The sequence below is a fragment of the Strongyloides ratti genome, scaffold srae_chrx_scaffold0000002 (genome assembly GCF_001040885.1).
Source record: "Strongyloides ratti genome assembly S_ratti_ED321, scaffold srae_chrx_scaffold0000002".
In the NCBI taxonomy this organism is placed as follows: Eukaryota; Metazoa; Nematoda; class Chromadorea; order Rhabditida; family Strongyloididae; genus Strongyloides; species Strongyloides ratti.
The window spans coordinates 2,692,841-2,710,880 of record NW_020171510.1 but is presented as its reverse complement, the minus strand read 5'-3'; the positions used below and the strand labels follow the sequence as shown (position 1 = coordinate 2,710,880).

Here is an 18,040-nt window from a genome sequence, read left to right as displayed (position 1 = left end):
GATTTAATTTATAAATGAAAAATTTCTTTCTTACATTAAGATTTTAATGGTATATCTTTTAAAAAAATACAATATTGCTTATTATTGTTATATATAAATGTTTTACTTTTAACTATTCACATATATAAAGAATGTTTTTATTTTCATATATTTTTTTTAAGTAAAAACAATTTACTGGCTATATTTAAACTTTATATAAAATTTAGCTAAAAAATCTTTTTATTTAAATTCTGTTATTATAATATAAATATTTTGAAATAAAAAAAAAAAACTTTTTGTGGCTATTTTTGTGATCAATGGTTTAAATTTAATATACATATACTTGATAGAAAATTTAAAGTACCAGAGAAATGTATTTTTAAAGTTCAATTTTTAAAAATTTTGTCTGTTTAAAATTTTTCCAACTTTTTTATTATTTATATTTACTAAATTAAAAATTTTATTTACTAGATAAAATAAAAAAAATATAATTAAATCAAAAAAAAACGTAAGTAAATAAAAATAGTTAATAACTAGAAGGATAATTGAGAAAAATGTGACCAATAAATTTGATAACCAGAATTAATAAGAAGTAAAAAAAAAAAAAAGAAATTTTTATTATTATACTGATTAAAGCAGTTATATAAATATAATTATTAAAAAAAGATTTATGACAAAAAATATAAAATGACTTTGAAATACATCATATTGTAATACATTATTGGATTAATTTGCATATAACTTAATATATCAATAAATAATAAGATGACAAATGTTTAATTTGTTTTGATTTAGATACATGTATACAAGATCAGATAAGTTTGGGACATTTTTATTGTATAAAATGTTTAAAAGCAAATTATTATCACATCTAATACAATGTATATAAAAGTTTCAAATATATAATTTTTACTTTGAAAAACGATAATAATGCAATAAATAATTTTTTTTATAACATGAAATAAAAAAATAGTTATTAACATATCTCATTTAAAGTAGCATTCACATTCACAAGTACTTCTGAAAATAATGCCAAAAAAAATTCTTATTGTTTTCTGTTTATTTAAATGCATTCTTGATTGTCTAATTGTACAAAATTGCATTTAAAACTATAATTGTAACATTAATAAAAAAATCTTGTGCTTTAAAAAAAAGATATTTGAATAAAAATATTAAAAACATTTTTTTATATATGAAATATTTTAATAAATTGTATTGATATTTTACATGTATTAACTTTTTTAAACAATATTTTAGTCATAATAAATCTGACCTGATGATGAATCATCATTTACTCGATAAGAATATTGAATTCTTTTAATTGTGTCACATTTAGTTTCTGAAAGAAAATAATTTCTATTCACCTTTTTTACAACAATTTTTCTTCCCAAACCTTTAATATCGTTAATAGTTTTATACATTTGTTTAACATTTTGTTCTATACTTCCATTTTTAACAAATCCATTAATGACATCCATAATATTAAGTGTATGCATTATTTCTCTTTTCATTCCTTTTCTATTATAATAACCTGGACTTCTAAATGGCCATCCAAAAATATATAATAAATCATAGCCATGCATTGCACCCATCCACTCTGGCCAAGGATTTGCTGTAGATCTTTGTTTATAAGTATAAATATATTTTTTTCCTTGAACATTTTTATAAAATTGCTCTGCAAATTCATCAATACTACAATGAAAATATAAATCAGTAATGATTCTAATTGTTTTATTTCTAAGTGGTTCTTCTTCAGGATCTGAATAAACATCCAAAAGTCTGTTTCTAGCGTCTTTTGTTAGCCCGTAATCAGTCGAAATTAATTTAACAGCTTGTCTAAATTGCTTTTCATCCATATTACATTGATTAGTTTTATCAGTCATTTTTTTTTTTAAATTTAGTCTGCAACCATAAACGCTATCATCCAAAAAAAATGGCATAAATAATGAACCTTCTTCAGATGTTCTTCCAAATAATATATCTATTTTTGATTTTGATATAACATTTCTTCTAAATAATATTTTAACATTTCCCTTAAAGAATACTTTATCCATATCTACAGGTATAAATGGGGCTGAAAAAAAGGATTGATGTTTATCATCAATAAAACCAACTTCTTTAATAATATTTGAAGCCTTAACATATTGCATACATTTAATTTCATAGAACCAAAAGCTATTAGTACAATTTAATTTCTTAATTAATTGTTTAAAATTTTTTTCAACATATCTAGTTTTTGATACTGCCCATTTATTATTAATTGTACCAGATAATGCAATAATTCTTTTAAATAATTTATGGCTTCCTATAGAATACAAGTGAGCCGTAGCCATTGCACCTCCTGAACCATGTCCAATTATTGTAACTTTTTTTTTATCACCATCGAAATATTCAATATTATTTTGTACCCATTTTAATGCTAATTGTTGATCTAATAAACCTAAATTTCCGTTGATACCAAATTTTTTATGACCCATGTAATAAGCAAAACCAAATACACCTAACCTATAACCAACAACTAATACAATTGAATTTGTATGATGAGCTAATTCACTTCCATTAAAAAATTTTATAGAAGGTGATCCATAAGTATATTGTCCTCCAAAAAAAAAGACAATAACAGATTTATAATTAACTTCAGGAACCCACATATTAAATTGAAGGCAGTCTTCTGACATATCACTTTTTTTTGGATACCAATCATCATAACCTGCAAATTTTGCCACTCTTTCTGGTTGCATACATGCTTTAGCCAATTTATTTGCTGCAAATCCTTTACCATAGTAATTATCTGGTAGTGGTTCTGGTCTTTTAAATCTCAAATTTTTTATAGGTGGTAAAGCATATGGTACTCCTAAAAATTGTGTAACATGTGCAGATTTTTTCTAAAAAGATCATTTGTAAAAAATTTTCTAACTTACGAGTTTTACTCCTTTTAATACTCCGTGTGAAGTTTTGACCTCAACAACATGACATGTTAGTTGGGCTATAAAAGATAGTATTAATATAAAGATAATCATTTATGTACAATTAATATAAAATTGTTTTAATATTAATATCAACTCAATTAATACTTTTTATATTCATAATGATCATAAATCTTTATCGAATGTAAAAAAAATTTTTTTTATGTATATTTTATTTATTTAAAAACTTTATTTTTATATAAACTAACTAAATATTAAAAAAATGATTTAAAAAAATTTGCTAGAAATCTATTTTTCATAATTTTTTTACATATATACATCTTTTTTTTTGAATAAAAATAGTCATTTTTATGTGCTTTGACAAAAAGTGAAAGCATATATTGTATCAAAAAATTAAAAATATTATAAATATCTTAAAATAAAAAAGATGTATTTATTTTGTATTTCAAAATTTTTTATTTTTTAATAATTTAAAAAAATATATATGTAATAATTATTATTTCAATGAAGTAGAAAATATTTTCAAACAAATTTTATTTTATTATTATTTTATCAAAAATTTATTTAAACTTGATCATGTGATTATCAAATATTATTTAAATTTTTATGACGACTAAATCGTTAAAATGACACACAAGAAAATATCAAAATTATGTGCATTTTAATATTGCCAAAAAAGATAAAAAATAATTTTTGTTTTTAATTTTAGAAGAAAAATAAATTTGTTTACATATTTAAAAAATATAACACGTAATAAATAATAAAAATAATCATTTTTGTTTCTTTTAGATCACTTTAGTACATACAAATAATTATCAAAAATTTGATTTAAATTTTTTTATATTAATAAAAATGCTAAAATATACATAGATCAGTATGACAAAAAAATTGTCTTTACACAAAAATAACTTAAAATTTTTTATTGAAACCACTTTTAGAAATATCTTTTTTATGTGATTTAAGCAAAAATTTTAAATTGAATGTAGTAAAATTTTATAATGTTTCAAGAGTAAGACAAGAAATATTATTGAACGTTTCAAAAGTAATATAAATATATCCTTTTTATTAAAACGTTTATTATCATTTAATTATAGAAACACAATAGCGCGTTACCATTAAACAATAGTGATTCTGTCGTATGTCACTTTGCTTAGATAAAGTTTAACGTATTCTAAATCCTAGTCACAATAAAATACTAATTTACTCTTATGAATGTTTAAACTATAAAAATTAATTAACAATTTATACAATAAAATTAAATCTATTTTAAAAATTGTTAATGATAAAAAATAACTTTTATAATTTTTGTGTATCATTTATATACTATAAATAGCATCATTTTAAATCTTTTAAACATTTTAAAGCTTCATTTCCTAGTATATGGTAATTATTTATATATTTTATGTAGTTTAAAAATATTTTTTTTTTTCAATTCTAATAGATTATAATTAAATTTAGACAGTATTGCATAAAAGTATTATATAAAAATTGTTTTTTTTTTTGTATCATAACGTTTTTTATGAAAGTTAATACTAAAAAATAAGTATTTACTTTATTTTAATTAAATTTTTTATATTAAATATTTTTCCATGTTTGTAATTTTCCTGAAGTATAATTTTGTATCAACTATAAATTTTCTGTTGTCTATGGTTCTGAAAACAATTGCAGATGGATCTGTATAAAAAACATTTATATGTCAAAAAATAATTTTGTTACTTTTAATTTTTTACAAAATTTTTTATACCTTTTTAACAAAATTTAGTTTATTTTAGAAATATTTTAAAACAAAAGAAAAAATAACTAATTATTCTAAAATTAAAAGATTGATATGCTTTTTGCAAAAAATATTTCTATTAAAAGTTTTCTTATGACAATTAATGAATTTTTTAATAAATATTTATGTCAATTACATTATTTAAATATTTTTAATAAATAAAATTCTTAAATTTAATTCAAAACTAAATATTTACAAATAATTTTTTTTTCACTTATTGCTAGTAAAAACTAATAAAATAATAAAATGTATCTACATATTTTTATATTAAATGGAATATCAGACCTTTTTAAACTATAAATTTTTCAAAATAACTTTGTAGTTTTAAAAAGTTTAAAGTAATATATTTCAAAGTCTTATATATCTTATGTGATAAAACATATTTGAATATTTTTCTAAAAAAGTTTTTTACATTCTTTTTAAATGATTTCTAATTTTAATTTTGTGATGAAATTCAATTCTCAATAATAGAAATTACTTTTAAATTATTATATTTCTTATTACTTTATTAATTTAAATTATTATAAAAATTATATTTGTTTATTTTTATTTCTTATCAATACTAAATTCTGGTTACCTATTATGAAAATACAATTTTTTTCAATTTCTCTCCAGTAATAAACAATTTTCAATTTTTTTCATGTTTTTTTTTGATAAGTAAATATTTACCTTATTTAATCCATAAAATTTCAGATTTATAATTGAATCTGAGTTACTTTTTGATAATCAAATTTTTAAACATACAAAATTTATTAGGTAATACTTTTAAAATAAGTTTATTATTAAAACATTTTCTTAAATACTTCATTGTACATTGTTTTCTTTAGCATAACAAATACTTTCTTTGTTTAAAATAAAATTTATTGAATAATAATTTGATTAAAATATTATGAAAATAATTTTTGTTTTAAATAAAAATATTTAATTTAAAGAGTGAAAAAATAATTTTTTTTAATTAGGAAGTTATATATTAATGCTTGTTGCTAAATTTAAGATCATTAGAACTATTTTTTAAAATTAAAGCAATATTGGTTTTATTTTAAAATATCTCATAAAAAAGATTACATATAAATAGATTGTCACTTAAAACATAAGGAAAACAAATTCTTAAAATAGCTCTTTATACTTGAATAATAAGTGATTTTTTAAAAAAATTATTTTTTATAAAATATTTCAAACATTTATAAAATTTCAAATTCTGTTTAAAAAAATATATCTAGTTTTTAAATTAATTTTTAAAAAAATTTAATATCAAAAGCATTTTTTTTAACTTTTAATTTTAAATAATTTATTAAAAATTAAAAAATTATGAATAAATTCTTGATTTTATATTTTTGATATCGTTGATATTAATCACATATATCTATAGACAAATTGGCAATACTAAATGTCATTTTATCAATATTTCTTTAGGATTTTATTTTTTGTTGCTTTAATAATTTATTATCTAATATTACGATAAATGTTTACATCAAATCATGTTTTTTAAAATTTTTACAATTTTTTTTAGAAACTTAAACATTTATATGTATAAGTAAAAGTGACCTTTGAGTTTATTTCGATTATGTTTACAACCAGTATATTAAAGTATCTAATAAAATATTTAAAATTTTATTTCTATGATTTGTAAGTAATATTTTTGCATTAATTTGAAATAATTTTCAAATTACTTTACTATCTTATGTTTTACATAAATTATATTCTAAAAGTAAACTTTTCTTACTAAGAAAATTAGTAATATATAAACTGATAAATATTTTTATTTTATCAATTGAAATTAATATATTTATAAATTTTTTTAAACAATTTGTGATAATAAAACTGTTTTAATTTATGAATTACAATGAAAAATACAATGTTTCTGAAAAAAGTAACTTAAATAGATATAAATATTTGTTCAAAAGTATACTTTAAAATATTGTTTACAAAAATATAATGAAAAATTTTGATTTAAAGTTGTTTTACTTTTGAAATGATAAAAATTTTAAAAAATTTTATCAAATGTACAGTTTCATATTAGAATGATAGAATATATTTTATAAAAACTCTCTTTTATAAATGTCATTTTAGTATAATACACATGAATATAAAATAATTTTGTAATATGTGAATCTAATGATACGTGAAATAGTGCTTACAGAAAAATAAAAAAATAATACTTTCAAGTAACAAAAGTATACTTTATGAAATCTATTATTTTAAAGCATAAATGTATATATTTCAATATGATACTAAAGAAAAATAAATTTAATTAGACGACTAAAAAGCAAAAAAAAATTGTTTATGTATTTAATTTTGTTTGTAAAAAACTTTTCAAAAAATTGGTGTAAGAGAACAATTTTTTCAACAAATAAATTGTAATAATTATTTAATGATATTTTTATTAGTTTTAATAAATTAATGATAGTAAGTATCAAGTGGCATTCTAAGGTACGTAATTTGCTAATTTTAGTTTTATTTTTAGATATGATATTTTAAACAAATTAGATAAAATGTTTCCTTTTAAAATACCAATTTAGAGATAATCTTTTTTTAACATAGTTGTCAATTAAGTACTTTCACAAGAAAGCAGAATAGTTTAAGTATTTCAATAAATGAAATATATGCTTTTAAAAAATTTAACACATATAAGCTAAAAAAAAATTTTATTAGAAAAAGTAAGATTGATTATGAGTAGATTTACAATAAATATTTAAGACCATTGTTTTAATAAAATTATTACAATGAAAATTTTTTTTTAATATCGAATAAATTATCAACCTCAATTCAGCACTATAACAACATAGATGATTTAATTTGTCTGTTAGAAAAAAATATTTGTCTACATCGTACAAAAACGAAGATAGTACTATAGTATATTAAGAATTTTTTTATTAGTCTTAAAAAAAGTCATTAGAAGGATATTCAAAACAATAATTAAAAAAACTTTAAGTTCACTATCAGTTACAGTTTATTAAACTTGATTTATTTTTAACAATAATAATGTGTATATTTTTGGTATTGTTATTAATGAAATAAAAGGAAAAACAAAATTTTAACGGTTAATATTTCTGTTAATAAATAGAATATATTTGATATTAGAATACAACATTTTGACAAGCTTTTTTCACTCTAGATGTATTAAAATAAATCTTTTATTTTTTATTAACAAAAATATATTTCTTATATCATGTTTTAAAACAATATTTTTCTCTTTTTTTGTGGTTTAATGTTCTTTTCTAAAATTTAATTTTTTTGTAGTTAATTTATTGTTGTTTACCTACAATTTAATATGAATCTTCTAGTAATTGTTCAAAGTAAAGAAAAGTATATTCAGGTCATTAAAAAGTTTGTGAAAATGATAAAGAAATCATTGATAATGATTTTAATGATATATTCAAAGGACTCGAATATTTTAATATTGATGATTATATATATCTATTATATCATGAAACTAAAAAATTAAAAGAAAAGTTTAAAAAAAAAAACAAGGAACTTTTGAATTATCGAAAGCAAAGACGCAAAATAGATAAATACAAATATAAACGTGTATTACTTAAAGAAAGGTATAATATTGAATGCATAGATAAAAAAAATTTGTATTCTAAAAAATTTTTATCAGAAGCAGTAGACTTCTTTTATAAATCAATATTGTAATTGACGTTAATACCAAATATAGATTATTAATGTGTTGATCTTAAAGATATACTTATTTTTTTGGTTGATCCAGATGGCTGTACAAATATTGATGATTCTTTACATTGTCGTTGATTAGAAAGCAAAAATTGTTATGATATTGGTATTGATATTGCCGATGTAACTTTTTTTTTAATCTAATACCGCTTATGATAGAGCAGCTTAGTTATGATTTGCATACGATTTTTTTTGTGATAAAAAAAAACGATAAATTACAAGAACCAAGATTGAGTAATTTAATGTTTCTTTATTCAATATATTAAAAAATATGTAAATTCTGCATTATGGTATTTTTTATATGATTTTAAACTTGTCACTAACAATAAACAATCTTTTTAAAAAACTTTAAATCATTACAAGAAAAAGTTTATTTACCATAAAATACAAACTGTTCATGATATTATTGCTAAATGTAATAATTTGTCACAATATTTAATTAAATTAAAAAAAATTCCAATAATTTTGTAAGATATTAAAGCGGAAAATGTTGTTTTATCTTTAACATTGTCAAAAATGATTTTTAAAATTGACGCAGTTACTGAATTAACATAAACAGTTACTTCAATATTTTGTATTAACAATGCCAAAAATTGAAAAATTTGTGTTGTCATCAGGTTATACAATCGCTGGTATATTAATACTACATTATTCTAAAGTTTTTGTTTGTTGTAAACATCAACAAGTAATGAGAAATTAATATTTGAGTTTTACACAGCTACTACTCAAAGTGATACAAAAAATTATCCACATATATGTATAGCAGCAACAAAATGCCTAACTCAAACATTATACTTTTGAGAAAATACTATTAAATTTAAAATGTAGAAACATTTTGAATTAACAGTATTAGAGTATCATTTTTTACATTAACTATTTGATAATATGCTTATGTTTTAAGTCATTATCTTTTAATTGTAATTTTTAAAAATGAAAAATTTTATAAATGCTTTGATATCAATCTTTGAATTGATATTGTTCAATATACTATAAATTATCATCAGTGATAAAACCAAATTGTCAATTTTACTTTTGTTTTTTTAATCTAATTTTTCCTTTAATATCAAATCTGACACAACATATTTATACGTTAACTAAATTAAAAATAATTGTGTTCATACTTTTGTGCCAAAATGTGAAGTTAAAATACAATTTTAGTTTATTCCAAAAATATTCATTTGATAGAAACATTACCAAATATTATAGTTACAATATTTTCATTTTTTTTATTTTTTATCAGTAAAAAAAAATTTTTCAATGGTATTATAAAACTAAGATTGACTTTTGATGATGATAATATTGAATTTGAAAATGTTTCTTTATTTAACGAAGAAAATTTCTAATTATTATTTTTTTGTATAAAACTTTTTAAAATAAATTTATTCTTTTATTTTACATTGAAAAGAACATTTGCTCATATAAATAATTTAATTTTGTTCTACAGAAAAAAGGGTGTATCACCTGATAAATTCAAATAGTTTTTTTTTTTTTCTCTAAATTTTATTTATAATAAAACTTAAATTGTTCTTTGATAACTGAGAAAATCAAGTATTATAAAAATGGTATGTAATTTATTTAATCAGATGGTATTTGGCAAATTAAAAATTTTTATAAAATGTAGAAAAATTTTAGAAATATATATTAAAAATGCATTTATTTAAAGAACTCCTTATTATTATTTTTTTATCTTTTGTAATAAAAGCTGTAAGTTTTACTATATAAATATTTTAATTATTAACTTAAAGAGACGTCTTTTTGACATAAGAAATGAAACAAGAAAAAATTTATCTAATAACTCAAAAAAAAATTTTGATAGTACTATAGTTGGATTAAAACGTATAAATAGATTACAAAGAAGATTAATGGGTTATAAAAATAAGACAGATATGACAGATGAAAACAATGAAATACTAATAGAAGATCCATTGACAAACCCAAATTTATTTCAAGGTGATATTATTCTTACAGATAATCAAGTTAATCAAATAGTGTCAGACATTGTAAAACAAGCTGATGAAAAGAAAATTGATATAAGCGATATTGAAAATAAAACAAATATATTAAATCGAGAAAAACGTTCAATTACACTTAATCCTACATATAATTGGACTTTTCCGATACCATATTATGTTGATACAGGTGTAAATGCAACAACAGTTGATTTGGCATTAGCAGGAATAGCCGCTGAAACATGTGTACGGTTTTCTAAAAGTTTATCTCCAATTACAGGTAAAGCTGGTTTAAGATATTTTCTTGGTTCTGGATGTTGGTCATATATAGGTAGAATTTTTAATGCAACTGCACAAGATGTAAGTATTGGAAACGGTTGTGGATATAATGCCATTATCCAACATGAAACTTCTCATGCTTTGGGATTATATCATGAACAAGCAAGACCAAATAGAGATGAATTTGTTTTAATTAATACAGGAAATATTATAACTGGACGTGAGTCTAACTTTGTAAAATCATCGAGTAATTATGTAACTGATTTTGGAGTACCATATGATTTTGGTTCTGTTATGCATTATGGAAGATTTGATTTTACAAAAAATGGCAATCAAACAATTTTATCAAAAGATGCATATTTTGATAAAACTATGGGTCAACGTGTTGAATTATCATTTAATGATATAAAACTAATAAATCTTAATTATTGCTCATCAAAATGTACTACAAAAATAACTTGTATAAATGGAGGATATCAAAATCCAAATAATTGTTCAATATGCAAATGTCCTAGTGGATTTACAGGAACTACATGTTCAGAAATAGTTGCAAATACAGCTACAAAATGTGGAACCAATAGATTAACAGCAACAAATATTACAAAAACTTTAGCTGTAACTGGAGCTGCTGATTGTTTTTATTTTATCAACACTACTGCGAACAAAAAAATTAAAATAACTATAAATAATGCAAATCTTTATAATATTGATCCTTGTATTGCAGGAAAAGCACTTGAAATAAGATACAGGAATGACAAAACAATGTCTGGATATAATTTTTGTGGAACAGTAACTAATAAAATTGTAATGACTGTAGGAAATACAGCGTTAATCCACTACGTTGGAAAATCATCTACACATTCACTCAATTTATCATACATTATGGCTTAATTTTTTAATTAAAAAGTGCAATTAGTAATTCTTAATAAAAATTTTTTATTCTATTTCTTTTAATTTTAATTTTAAACAGAAATAATTTATTTTTAATTTTACTTTACATATTAAAACATATTATTTTTCTTAAACTTTATTTTAACTAAAGTCTATACAATTATCTAGAAAGTATTTTTTGTTTTCCTTGAAAGTTATTTTATATATATACTTTTTTATGATAAAAATTAAAGTTAATAATAAAAACTAAATGATTTTTAAATTATATTTCATGAACAAACTATCTCTTTCTATTTATAATTATTTCATTTGAAAAAATATACATCAATTATCTCTTGATTATCATTTTGAACAAATTACTTTACAAAACATTATAATTTGTTGATAGTACAAAGTATTTTTTAAAATCAAAACAATGTTGGTTTTTTTTAAAATATCTCATAAAAAAAGATTACATAGAAAGAGATTGTCACTTAAAACATAAGGAAAACAAATTCTTAAAATAGCTCTTTATACTTAAATAATAAGTGATTTTTTAAAAAAATTATTTTTTATAAAATATTTCAAACATTTAGAAAATTTCAAACTTTATTTTAAAAATAACATATTTAGTTTTAAAATTAATTTGTAAAAAAATTTAATATCAAAAGCATTTTTTTTATTTTAAAAATAATTCTACCTAAAAAATAATTTCAATAAATTATTTTTAACAAATTCTAATTTAACATTTATAGTTAAGTTTTAAAGAAAAATATAATGTTTTGAAAAAAAAATTACACTGTTCATTCTTAACACTTTTTTTTATTTTTAAAAAGCTTATTAAAAATTAAAAATATATTGAAAATAGATGTTTATAAACTTGACAGCAAAATGGTCATTAATTCTAATTTTTTATTATGTACAATTATATTTTAATTAATTAAACATTTATCTATAAATTATTATATTTCAGTAAAAATATATAATTTAATGATTATATAACTTATACATAGTAATAAAAAATAAATTTTTTTTTATCAATTAAGATATTAAAAATTGTAAATTTAAATATAAACTATATATATCAATTATAAAGCTACAATTTATTGGTTATTAAATATATATAGAACATTTAAAAGTAACATTTATTAAGATTTTTTAATTATTGTAAAATATGATTTAATTTTTATGATACTTTACTCAACATAATGTTAATAAGGTACAACAAGAAATTTATAGTTCAATTACTATCAAATTAGCTATGTATATTATTTATATGAAACAATGAAGTTTTATAAATTAATAAAAAAAAATTTTATAAATGTCTTTTTCAATAAAATGTAAAGTTTGAGTTAATTGAGAAAGTAAATTATATTTTTATAATTTTACTAAAAAAAACATAAACATGAGCTAACATTTTTTTATTACTAACATTTAAATTAATTTTTGTAAATTTTATTTATTATTCATCAAAAATAAAAATAAGATTAATTACTATTATTTACAAAACCTTTTTAAATATTCTATAATATATTAATTAATTAATACAAGAAAAATTTTAAAATTTTTTGGATTTTGATAATAATTATATCCAATCTTAACAACGTCGACACGATGATAATAATTCCGTAAAGAAATGATAAATATTTTCAGCTTCTCTATCAAATTATAAAAGTTAAACGTAAATAATTATAATTAACTTTCATTGTATAATAAATAACAGCAAAAATAAGAATAGGCAAATTTGTAACAATACTTATTTGTGTTAATAGTTTATCTTTTTACTTGAAATTAACTTCCAATTCTAGTCTTTCCTCTTCTGTAAGTACTACTCTTCTGATCTTCTTAATTCCCTTGTATTACACTAAATCAAAAATATATATTAGGTGAGAATTAAATGTGAAAAAATTTTTTAACTTTTACTAGGGTAAAAAAATACGCTAATTACGAAAAGATTAATAATTATTTGAAAAAATCATGCCTTCATATTGATATTGCAGCAAAAACTGTACATTTTTTTTAGAAAAATTTGATACAAAAATGATAAAAGGTTTGAAGAAACTTTTAATATTATCTTTGTAAAAAAAATTTTGAAGTGAGATGTGTTTTTTTAAGTTTTATAAAAAATGTAAAATTATTCAAAACTTTTTAAAACTTTAACTTTTTGAAAAAATTTATTAATCAAGAAAACAAATCAACTAGAGAAACTTTTTCTTTACATTTCAAGTATTATATCATATCTAAATCATCTTTCGTTTTAGAAAATATTTTATTTGAAGCTAACATTTTTCAAATTTCTTTCAAATTTAATCAATCATAACTTTCAAAAAAATTATTTTTACAACATAATAAGTTTGACAAAAAATTCTTTATTAATTAGTGCTCTTTCAAATGAAAAAAAGTATCGTTTAAAACAATTTTTTCGTTTTTGAGATATTTTGAAATATTAAGTAAATATATTTCAACAATTTTATCAGCTTTATGTCTTTTTTCACATGTACATAGTCATAACTTTGTAAAACGTAATTTTTTAAACATAAAATATAAAAATCATTCAGTTTTTGATGCTCTTTTTAATGAGATAACGTTCACTTAAAACAAACATTATAATCATGAGATATACTCAAAAACTTATATTTCAATACGTTATTTTTTAACATTTTAACTAAATCAACCGACAATTAAACATATTTTAAAAACAATAATAGGTTAATAATTATTTTTATAAATGATAAATAAAGCATTGTTAAATTCTCATATTAAAAATTAATTAATTAAGATTATAAGAAATTTTGTTTTGCTATTTTTTTTAATAATAAATTCCTAAACATGTTAATATATTTTATGTACCAAAACAAAGGACAATAAAATTATAAAGTACAAAATGTTTTTAAACATTTTTATTTTTTATACATAAAATAAATTTTAATAAATTACAACTACTTTTTTTTTGTTTAATTAAGCATTATTTAAAAATAAATTATTATTATTAGCTATATATATAATTTTATTAAATAAACAATATGATAAGTTATATTTTAATAATTCTTTTGTAAAATTCCATATATTATTACAATGAATGAATGTCTTGTAAAATTAAATTTTATAGCACATATAGAATGAATAATTTATTAATTATGATGTAAATCAAAGACAAAAAAGAGGAAAATTAACAGATTCGTCAGCTATTTAGAAAGAAAAAAAATTATATATTTTGTCGATCTTAAGTAAAACCATATTGAAATTAAAAAAACGCTTAGAAATATTAAAAAAAAACATATTTAACTCTCATTCATAAAAATAAAAAATAGACAATCTTCTATTGCTTACCTGCCTTGTAAAAATTTTTAAAAAAATTCGGGAAAAAGAATAGAAATTATTCATAAAATTGTTCTATCATTAGACATATTTAGTATTGGAAAATTTATTCGAGAAACAATGCGTGAATTACGTGTTGATAATCAACTTAATAGAAGAAATAGAAATAAATTTAAAAAAATTACTACAAGCTAATTAAAATCTAAAAATAAAAACTATTTTGATAAAAGGTATTAAACAGTTACAAAAAAATACCATCTTGAGTATGACTACAGAACAAATATGTATTTTTCACTTTATGAATATGGACAAAAAAAATATTAAGATTAAAAATTTTAAAGATTATTAGTAGTATTAATGGCAAATCATATTATCTTACATTTAATTAATCTAAGCTTTTAAAAAATAAACATTTTTTATTTTACAAATTCAATATCCTTTTTGTCATTATTAAGAATATCAAATTCCAGGATATTCAACTATATGTAACTGTTTATAGTTTTTCTCTTATAATCAATTAACACAAAAAAGCTTATTTTTACCATTAACTATAAATGCAAATAAATTGTTCATGTAGGACAAGGATATGCATATATTATAGAAACAAACTTTATAATTCAAATAAAAATTAAAAGTTAAATTTTATACTCCAAACGTCAACTTATAGTACAATTCACAGAAGATAATAGTAATGAAATTTAAAATAAAAGTTATTTTTCTGTTAACGATATTTTATTTTGTCTAAATAGAAATGAATTTTATTTAATATCACAATAAAATCTAACTATAATATATCATCAAATTTTCATTACATTTAGTATTAAAAATAACATAAGTAAAAATTTAAAACTTGTTATATTATGATAAAAAAGTTTTCAAAAGTACATGGTTTGATTTAATGTGTATGCTAATCATTTTAATATTTATTTGTTATATAAAAAAACTTTTATAATCTATCTAAAATTAAATTACAAAAAAATTTTTTTTTTATATATCAATATTAAATGAATAAATAATAATGAGGAGTAAATTTTAAAACATTTATAATTTATTTTCATAGAAACAACAATATACAATTTTGTTTAGAAGTATATTTGCGTTTTAAAATATAGAAAAAAATTGCTTATTTAATACAATAAAATATTACACCCACCTTAGTTGCAAAATATTTAAATGCACGATAAATGTTTTATCTAGCTATAATTTTAATATTTATATAAGCAATCATCACATTGCATTTAAATTTAAATAAATATATAACAAATTTTTATCATAGCTTATCAAAATAATAAAAAAAATATTAATTTTTATAAAATAAAAAATAAACTTTTAGAATTATTATAATTTTTTTTATTTTTTGTAAGAAGATTACTTTTAAATCAAATATAAAATTTGAATTTATTGGAAAAAATTTAATGTTATTAATTAAATATAACAAAGTGTAAATAGTTTAATTGAGAAGTTTATAAAAAATTGCACTTAGTTATATTGTTTTACAAAACCAAATTTTTAAATATACTTTTTTTATATAAGTCAGAAACAACCGCGCAGTTAGTATACACATAACGTAAACTTGGGTTAATCAAAATTCTTTATTATAAATTTGAAAAGAATGTTTTTTTATAAGCAAGATTTTGAAATTTATATTTTTTCAGTAGATTTTATAGTTTCAAATGAATTTTTATTTGTTTTTAATAAGATTTTTTTTCTAAAAAAATTTTAAAAATTTTAAACATTTTTTTTAATATTTACACTAATTAAGTTTATTGATAAATACAAGAGAAATAACTTTTAAAATTTGCTTAAAAGCCATATTTTCTATATAACATTTTTATCAAAATACCTCGTAAAATCTGAAATTAAATTTATAGAATATTTTGGTAATTTCCTCTTTAATGAGATTAAATTTTTTTTTGTATTAAATTTCTTAGATAGCTTCAAAAATTTTAACGGCAACTAAAGAAAATGATTACTTTTGAAACTCCAGTATTTTGTGTTTAACAGTCTTCACTACATTTTGTCAAAGTCTGTGTGTTAATAACTTTATTTTAATAAAATATATTAACTTTTTTTCTAAAAGTAATGAATTTTTAGTGATTGATAATATATACAAAGAGAATTTGCTGAAAAGAGTTGTAATGGATGAAGCTAATCTTACGTTTGAGCATGACTTAAGCTTCAGACCGAATTATTTAAAGATGCTTACGTATTTGAATAATATAAAACGGAGCCAGCTTGTTTTTTGTTCCGCCTCAATTGAGAATGATACTTTTAAGAAAATATGTAGCATATATGTTATAAATAATTATACAGTCTTTAGAAGATTTTCATTTAAGGCGAACTGTATAATTATAAGCATAAGATAAGAAAAAATCATTTTTATTGTATTAAAATGTAATTATGACATTTATTAAAATTTATACCAAAACTAGGTACCAAAAAACTTTACTTAAGCATCAAAATTTTGAAATATTATTTTTTTTATGTTATATTTTATTAAAAAAAAATAAAATTTTAATAAAATTGTAAATTACATCTATTTTAAAAATATTTTTAATATCAATAAATAATGTATCATTTCAACACATTAATATTCAATTTTAATTTTTTAATATTAAAATTTATTAGGTATTGTGGTTGGAGTTAAAAAAATTTTTTTTCATCTAATTGAATTACATAAAAAGGATTTTTCAAAATTTAATTAAATTTGACATTACAAATGTATTTCTAGAAAAAAGAAAGTTCAAAAAATATTTAAATTATTTCTTTTTAAGAATGATTTTTTTTATCTCATTGAACAATCTTTTCTTTAACATTTTTTTAATTTAATAGAAAATTAGAATTAAATGTTCGGTCATTTATTGTGTCAATCAAAAATATTTAGGAAGAACAACAATAAATATGTATTTTTTTCTTTGTAACTAAAATATAAATTATTATACAATTTTAATTTTGTAACAATATTAAATTTATTTTTTTTAAGACTAAAGTGAAACTTTATGAATATCAAAATAAGATTTAAATAATTATTTGATTTTACTTTATCCCTTCTAAAAAATACCTTTTACAACGGAAAAAAAAAACTTTTTGAAAAAAGGTAGTTTTTATAAAAACATAAATGTTTTTATATTTAAAATATCTCGAATAAACATAAACTAAATAATTTATTACGTAAAAGGTAGTTTAAAATTCAACTGCAAAAAATAAAAACATCTGACACAGACGAAAAATCAAAAAAATGTTGATATCAAATGTATTAAAATTAAAAGTAC

At 18.8% G+C, this 18,040-nt stretch overlaps 2 protein-coding genes across 2 annotated transcripts; one reads left to right on the top strand and one right to left on the bottom strand.

Annotated features, from left to right (window-relative positions):
- Window positions 1–1,232: 1,232 nt before the first annotated feature.
- On the bottom strand, window positions 1,233–2,999 carry SRAE_X000158500 (Acetylcholinesterase; the record flags this gene model as incomplete). The annotated part of the gene is made up of 2 exons (XM_024650629.1): window positions 1,233–2,864; window positions 2,901–2,999. The coding sequence occupies 2 exons, from the start codon at window positions 2,997–2,999 to the stop codon at window positions 1,233–1,235; spliced, it is 1,731 nt and encodes a 576-aa protein (XP_024499052.1).
- A 7,000-nt stretch (window positions 3,000–9,999) lies between these two features.
- On the top strand, window positions 10,000–11,471 carry SRAE_X000158400 (Astacin-like metalloendopeptidase; the record flags this gene model as incomplete). The annotated part of the gene is made up of 2 exons (XM_024650618.1): window positions 10,000–10,056; window positions 10,098–11,471. The coding sequence occupies 2 exons, from the start codon at window positions 10,000–10,002 to the stop codon at window positions 11,469–11,471; spliced, it is 1,431 nt and encodes a 476-aa protein (XP_024499051.1).
- Window positions 11,472–18,040: the final 6,569 nt, after the last annotated feature.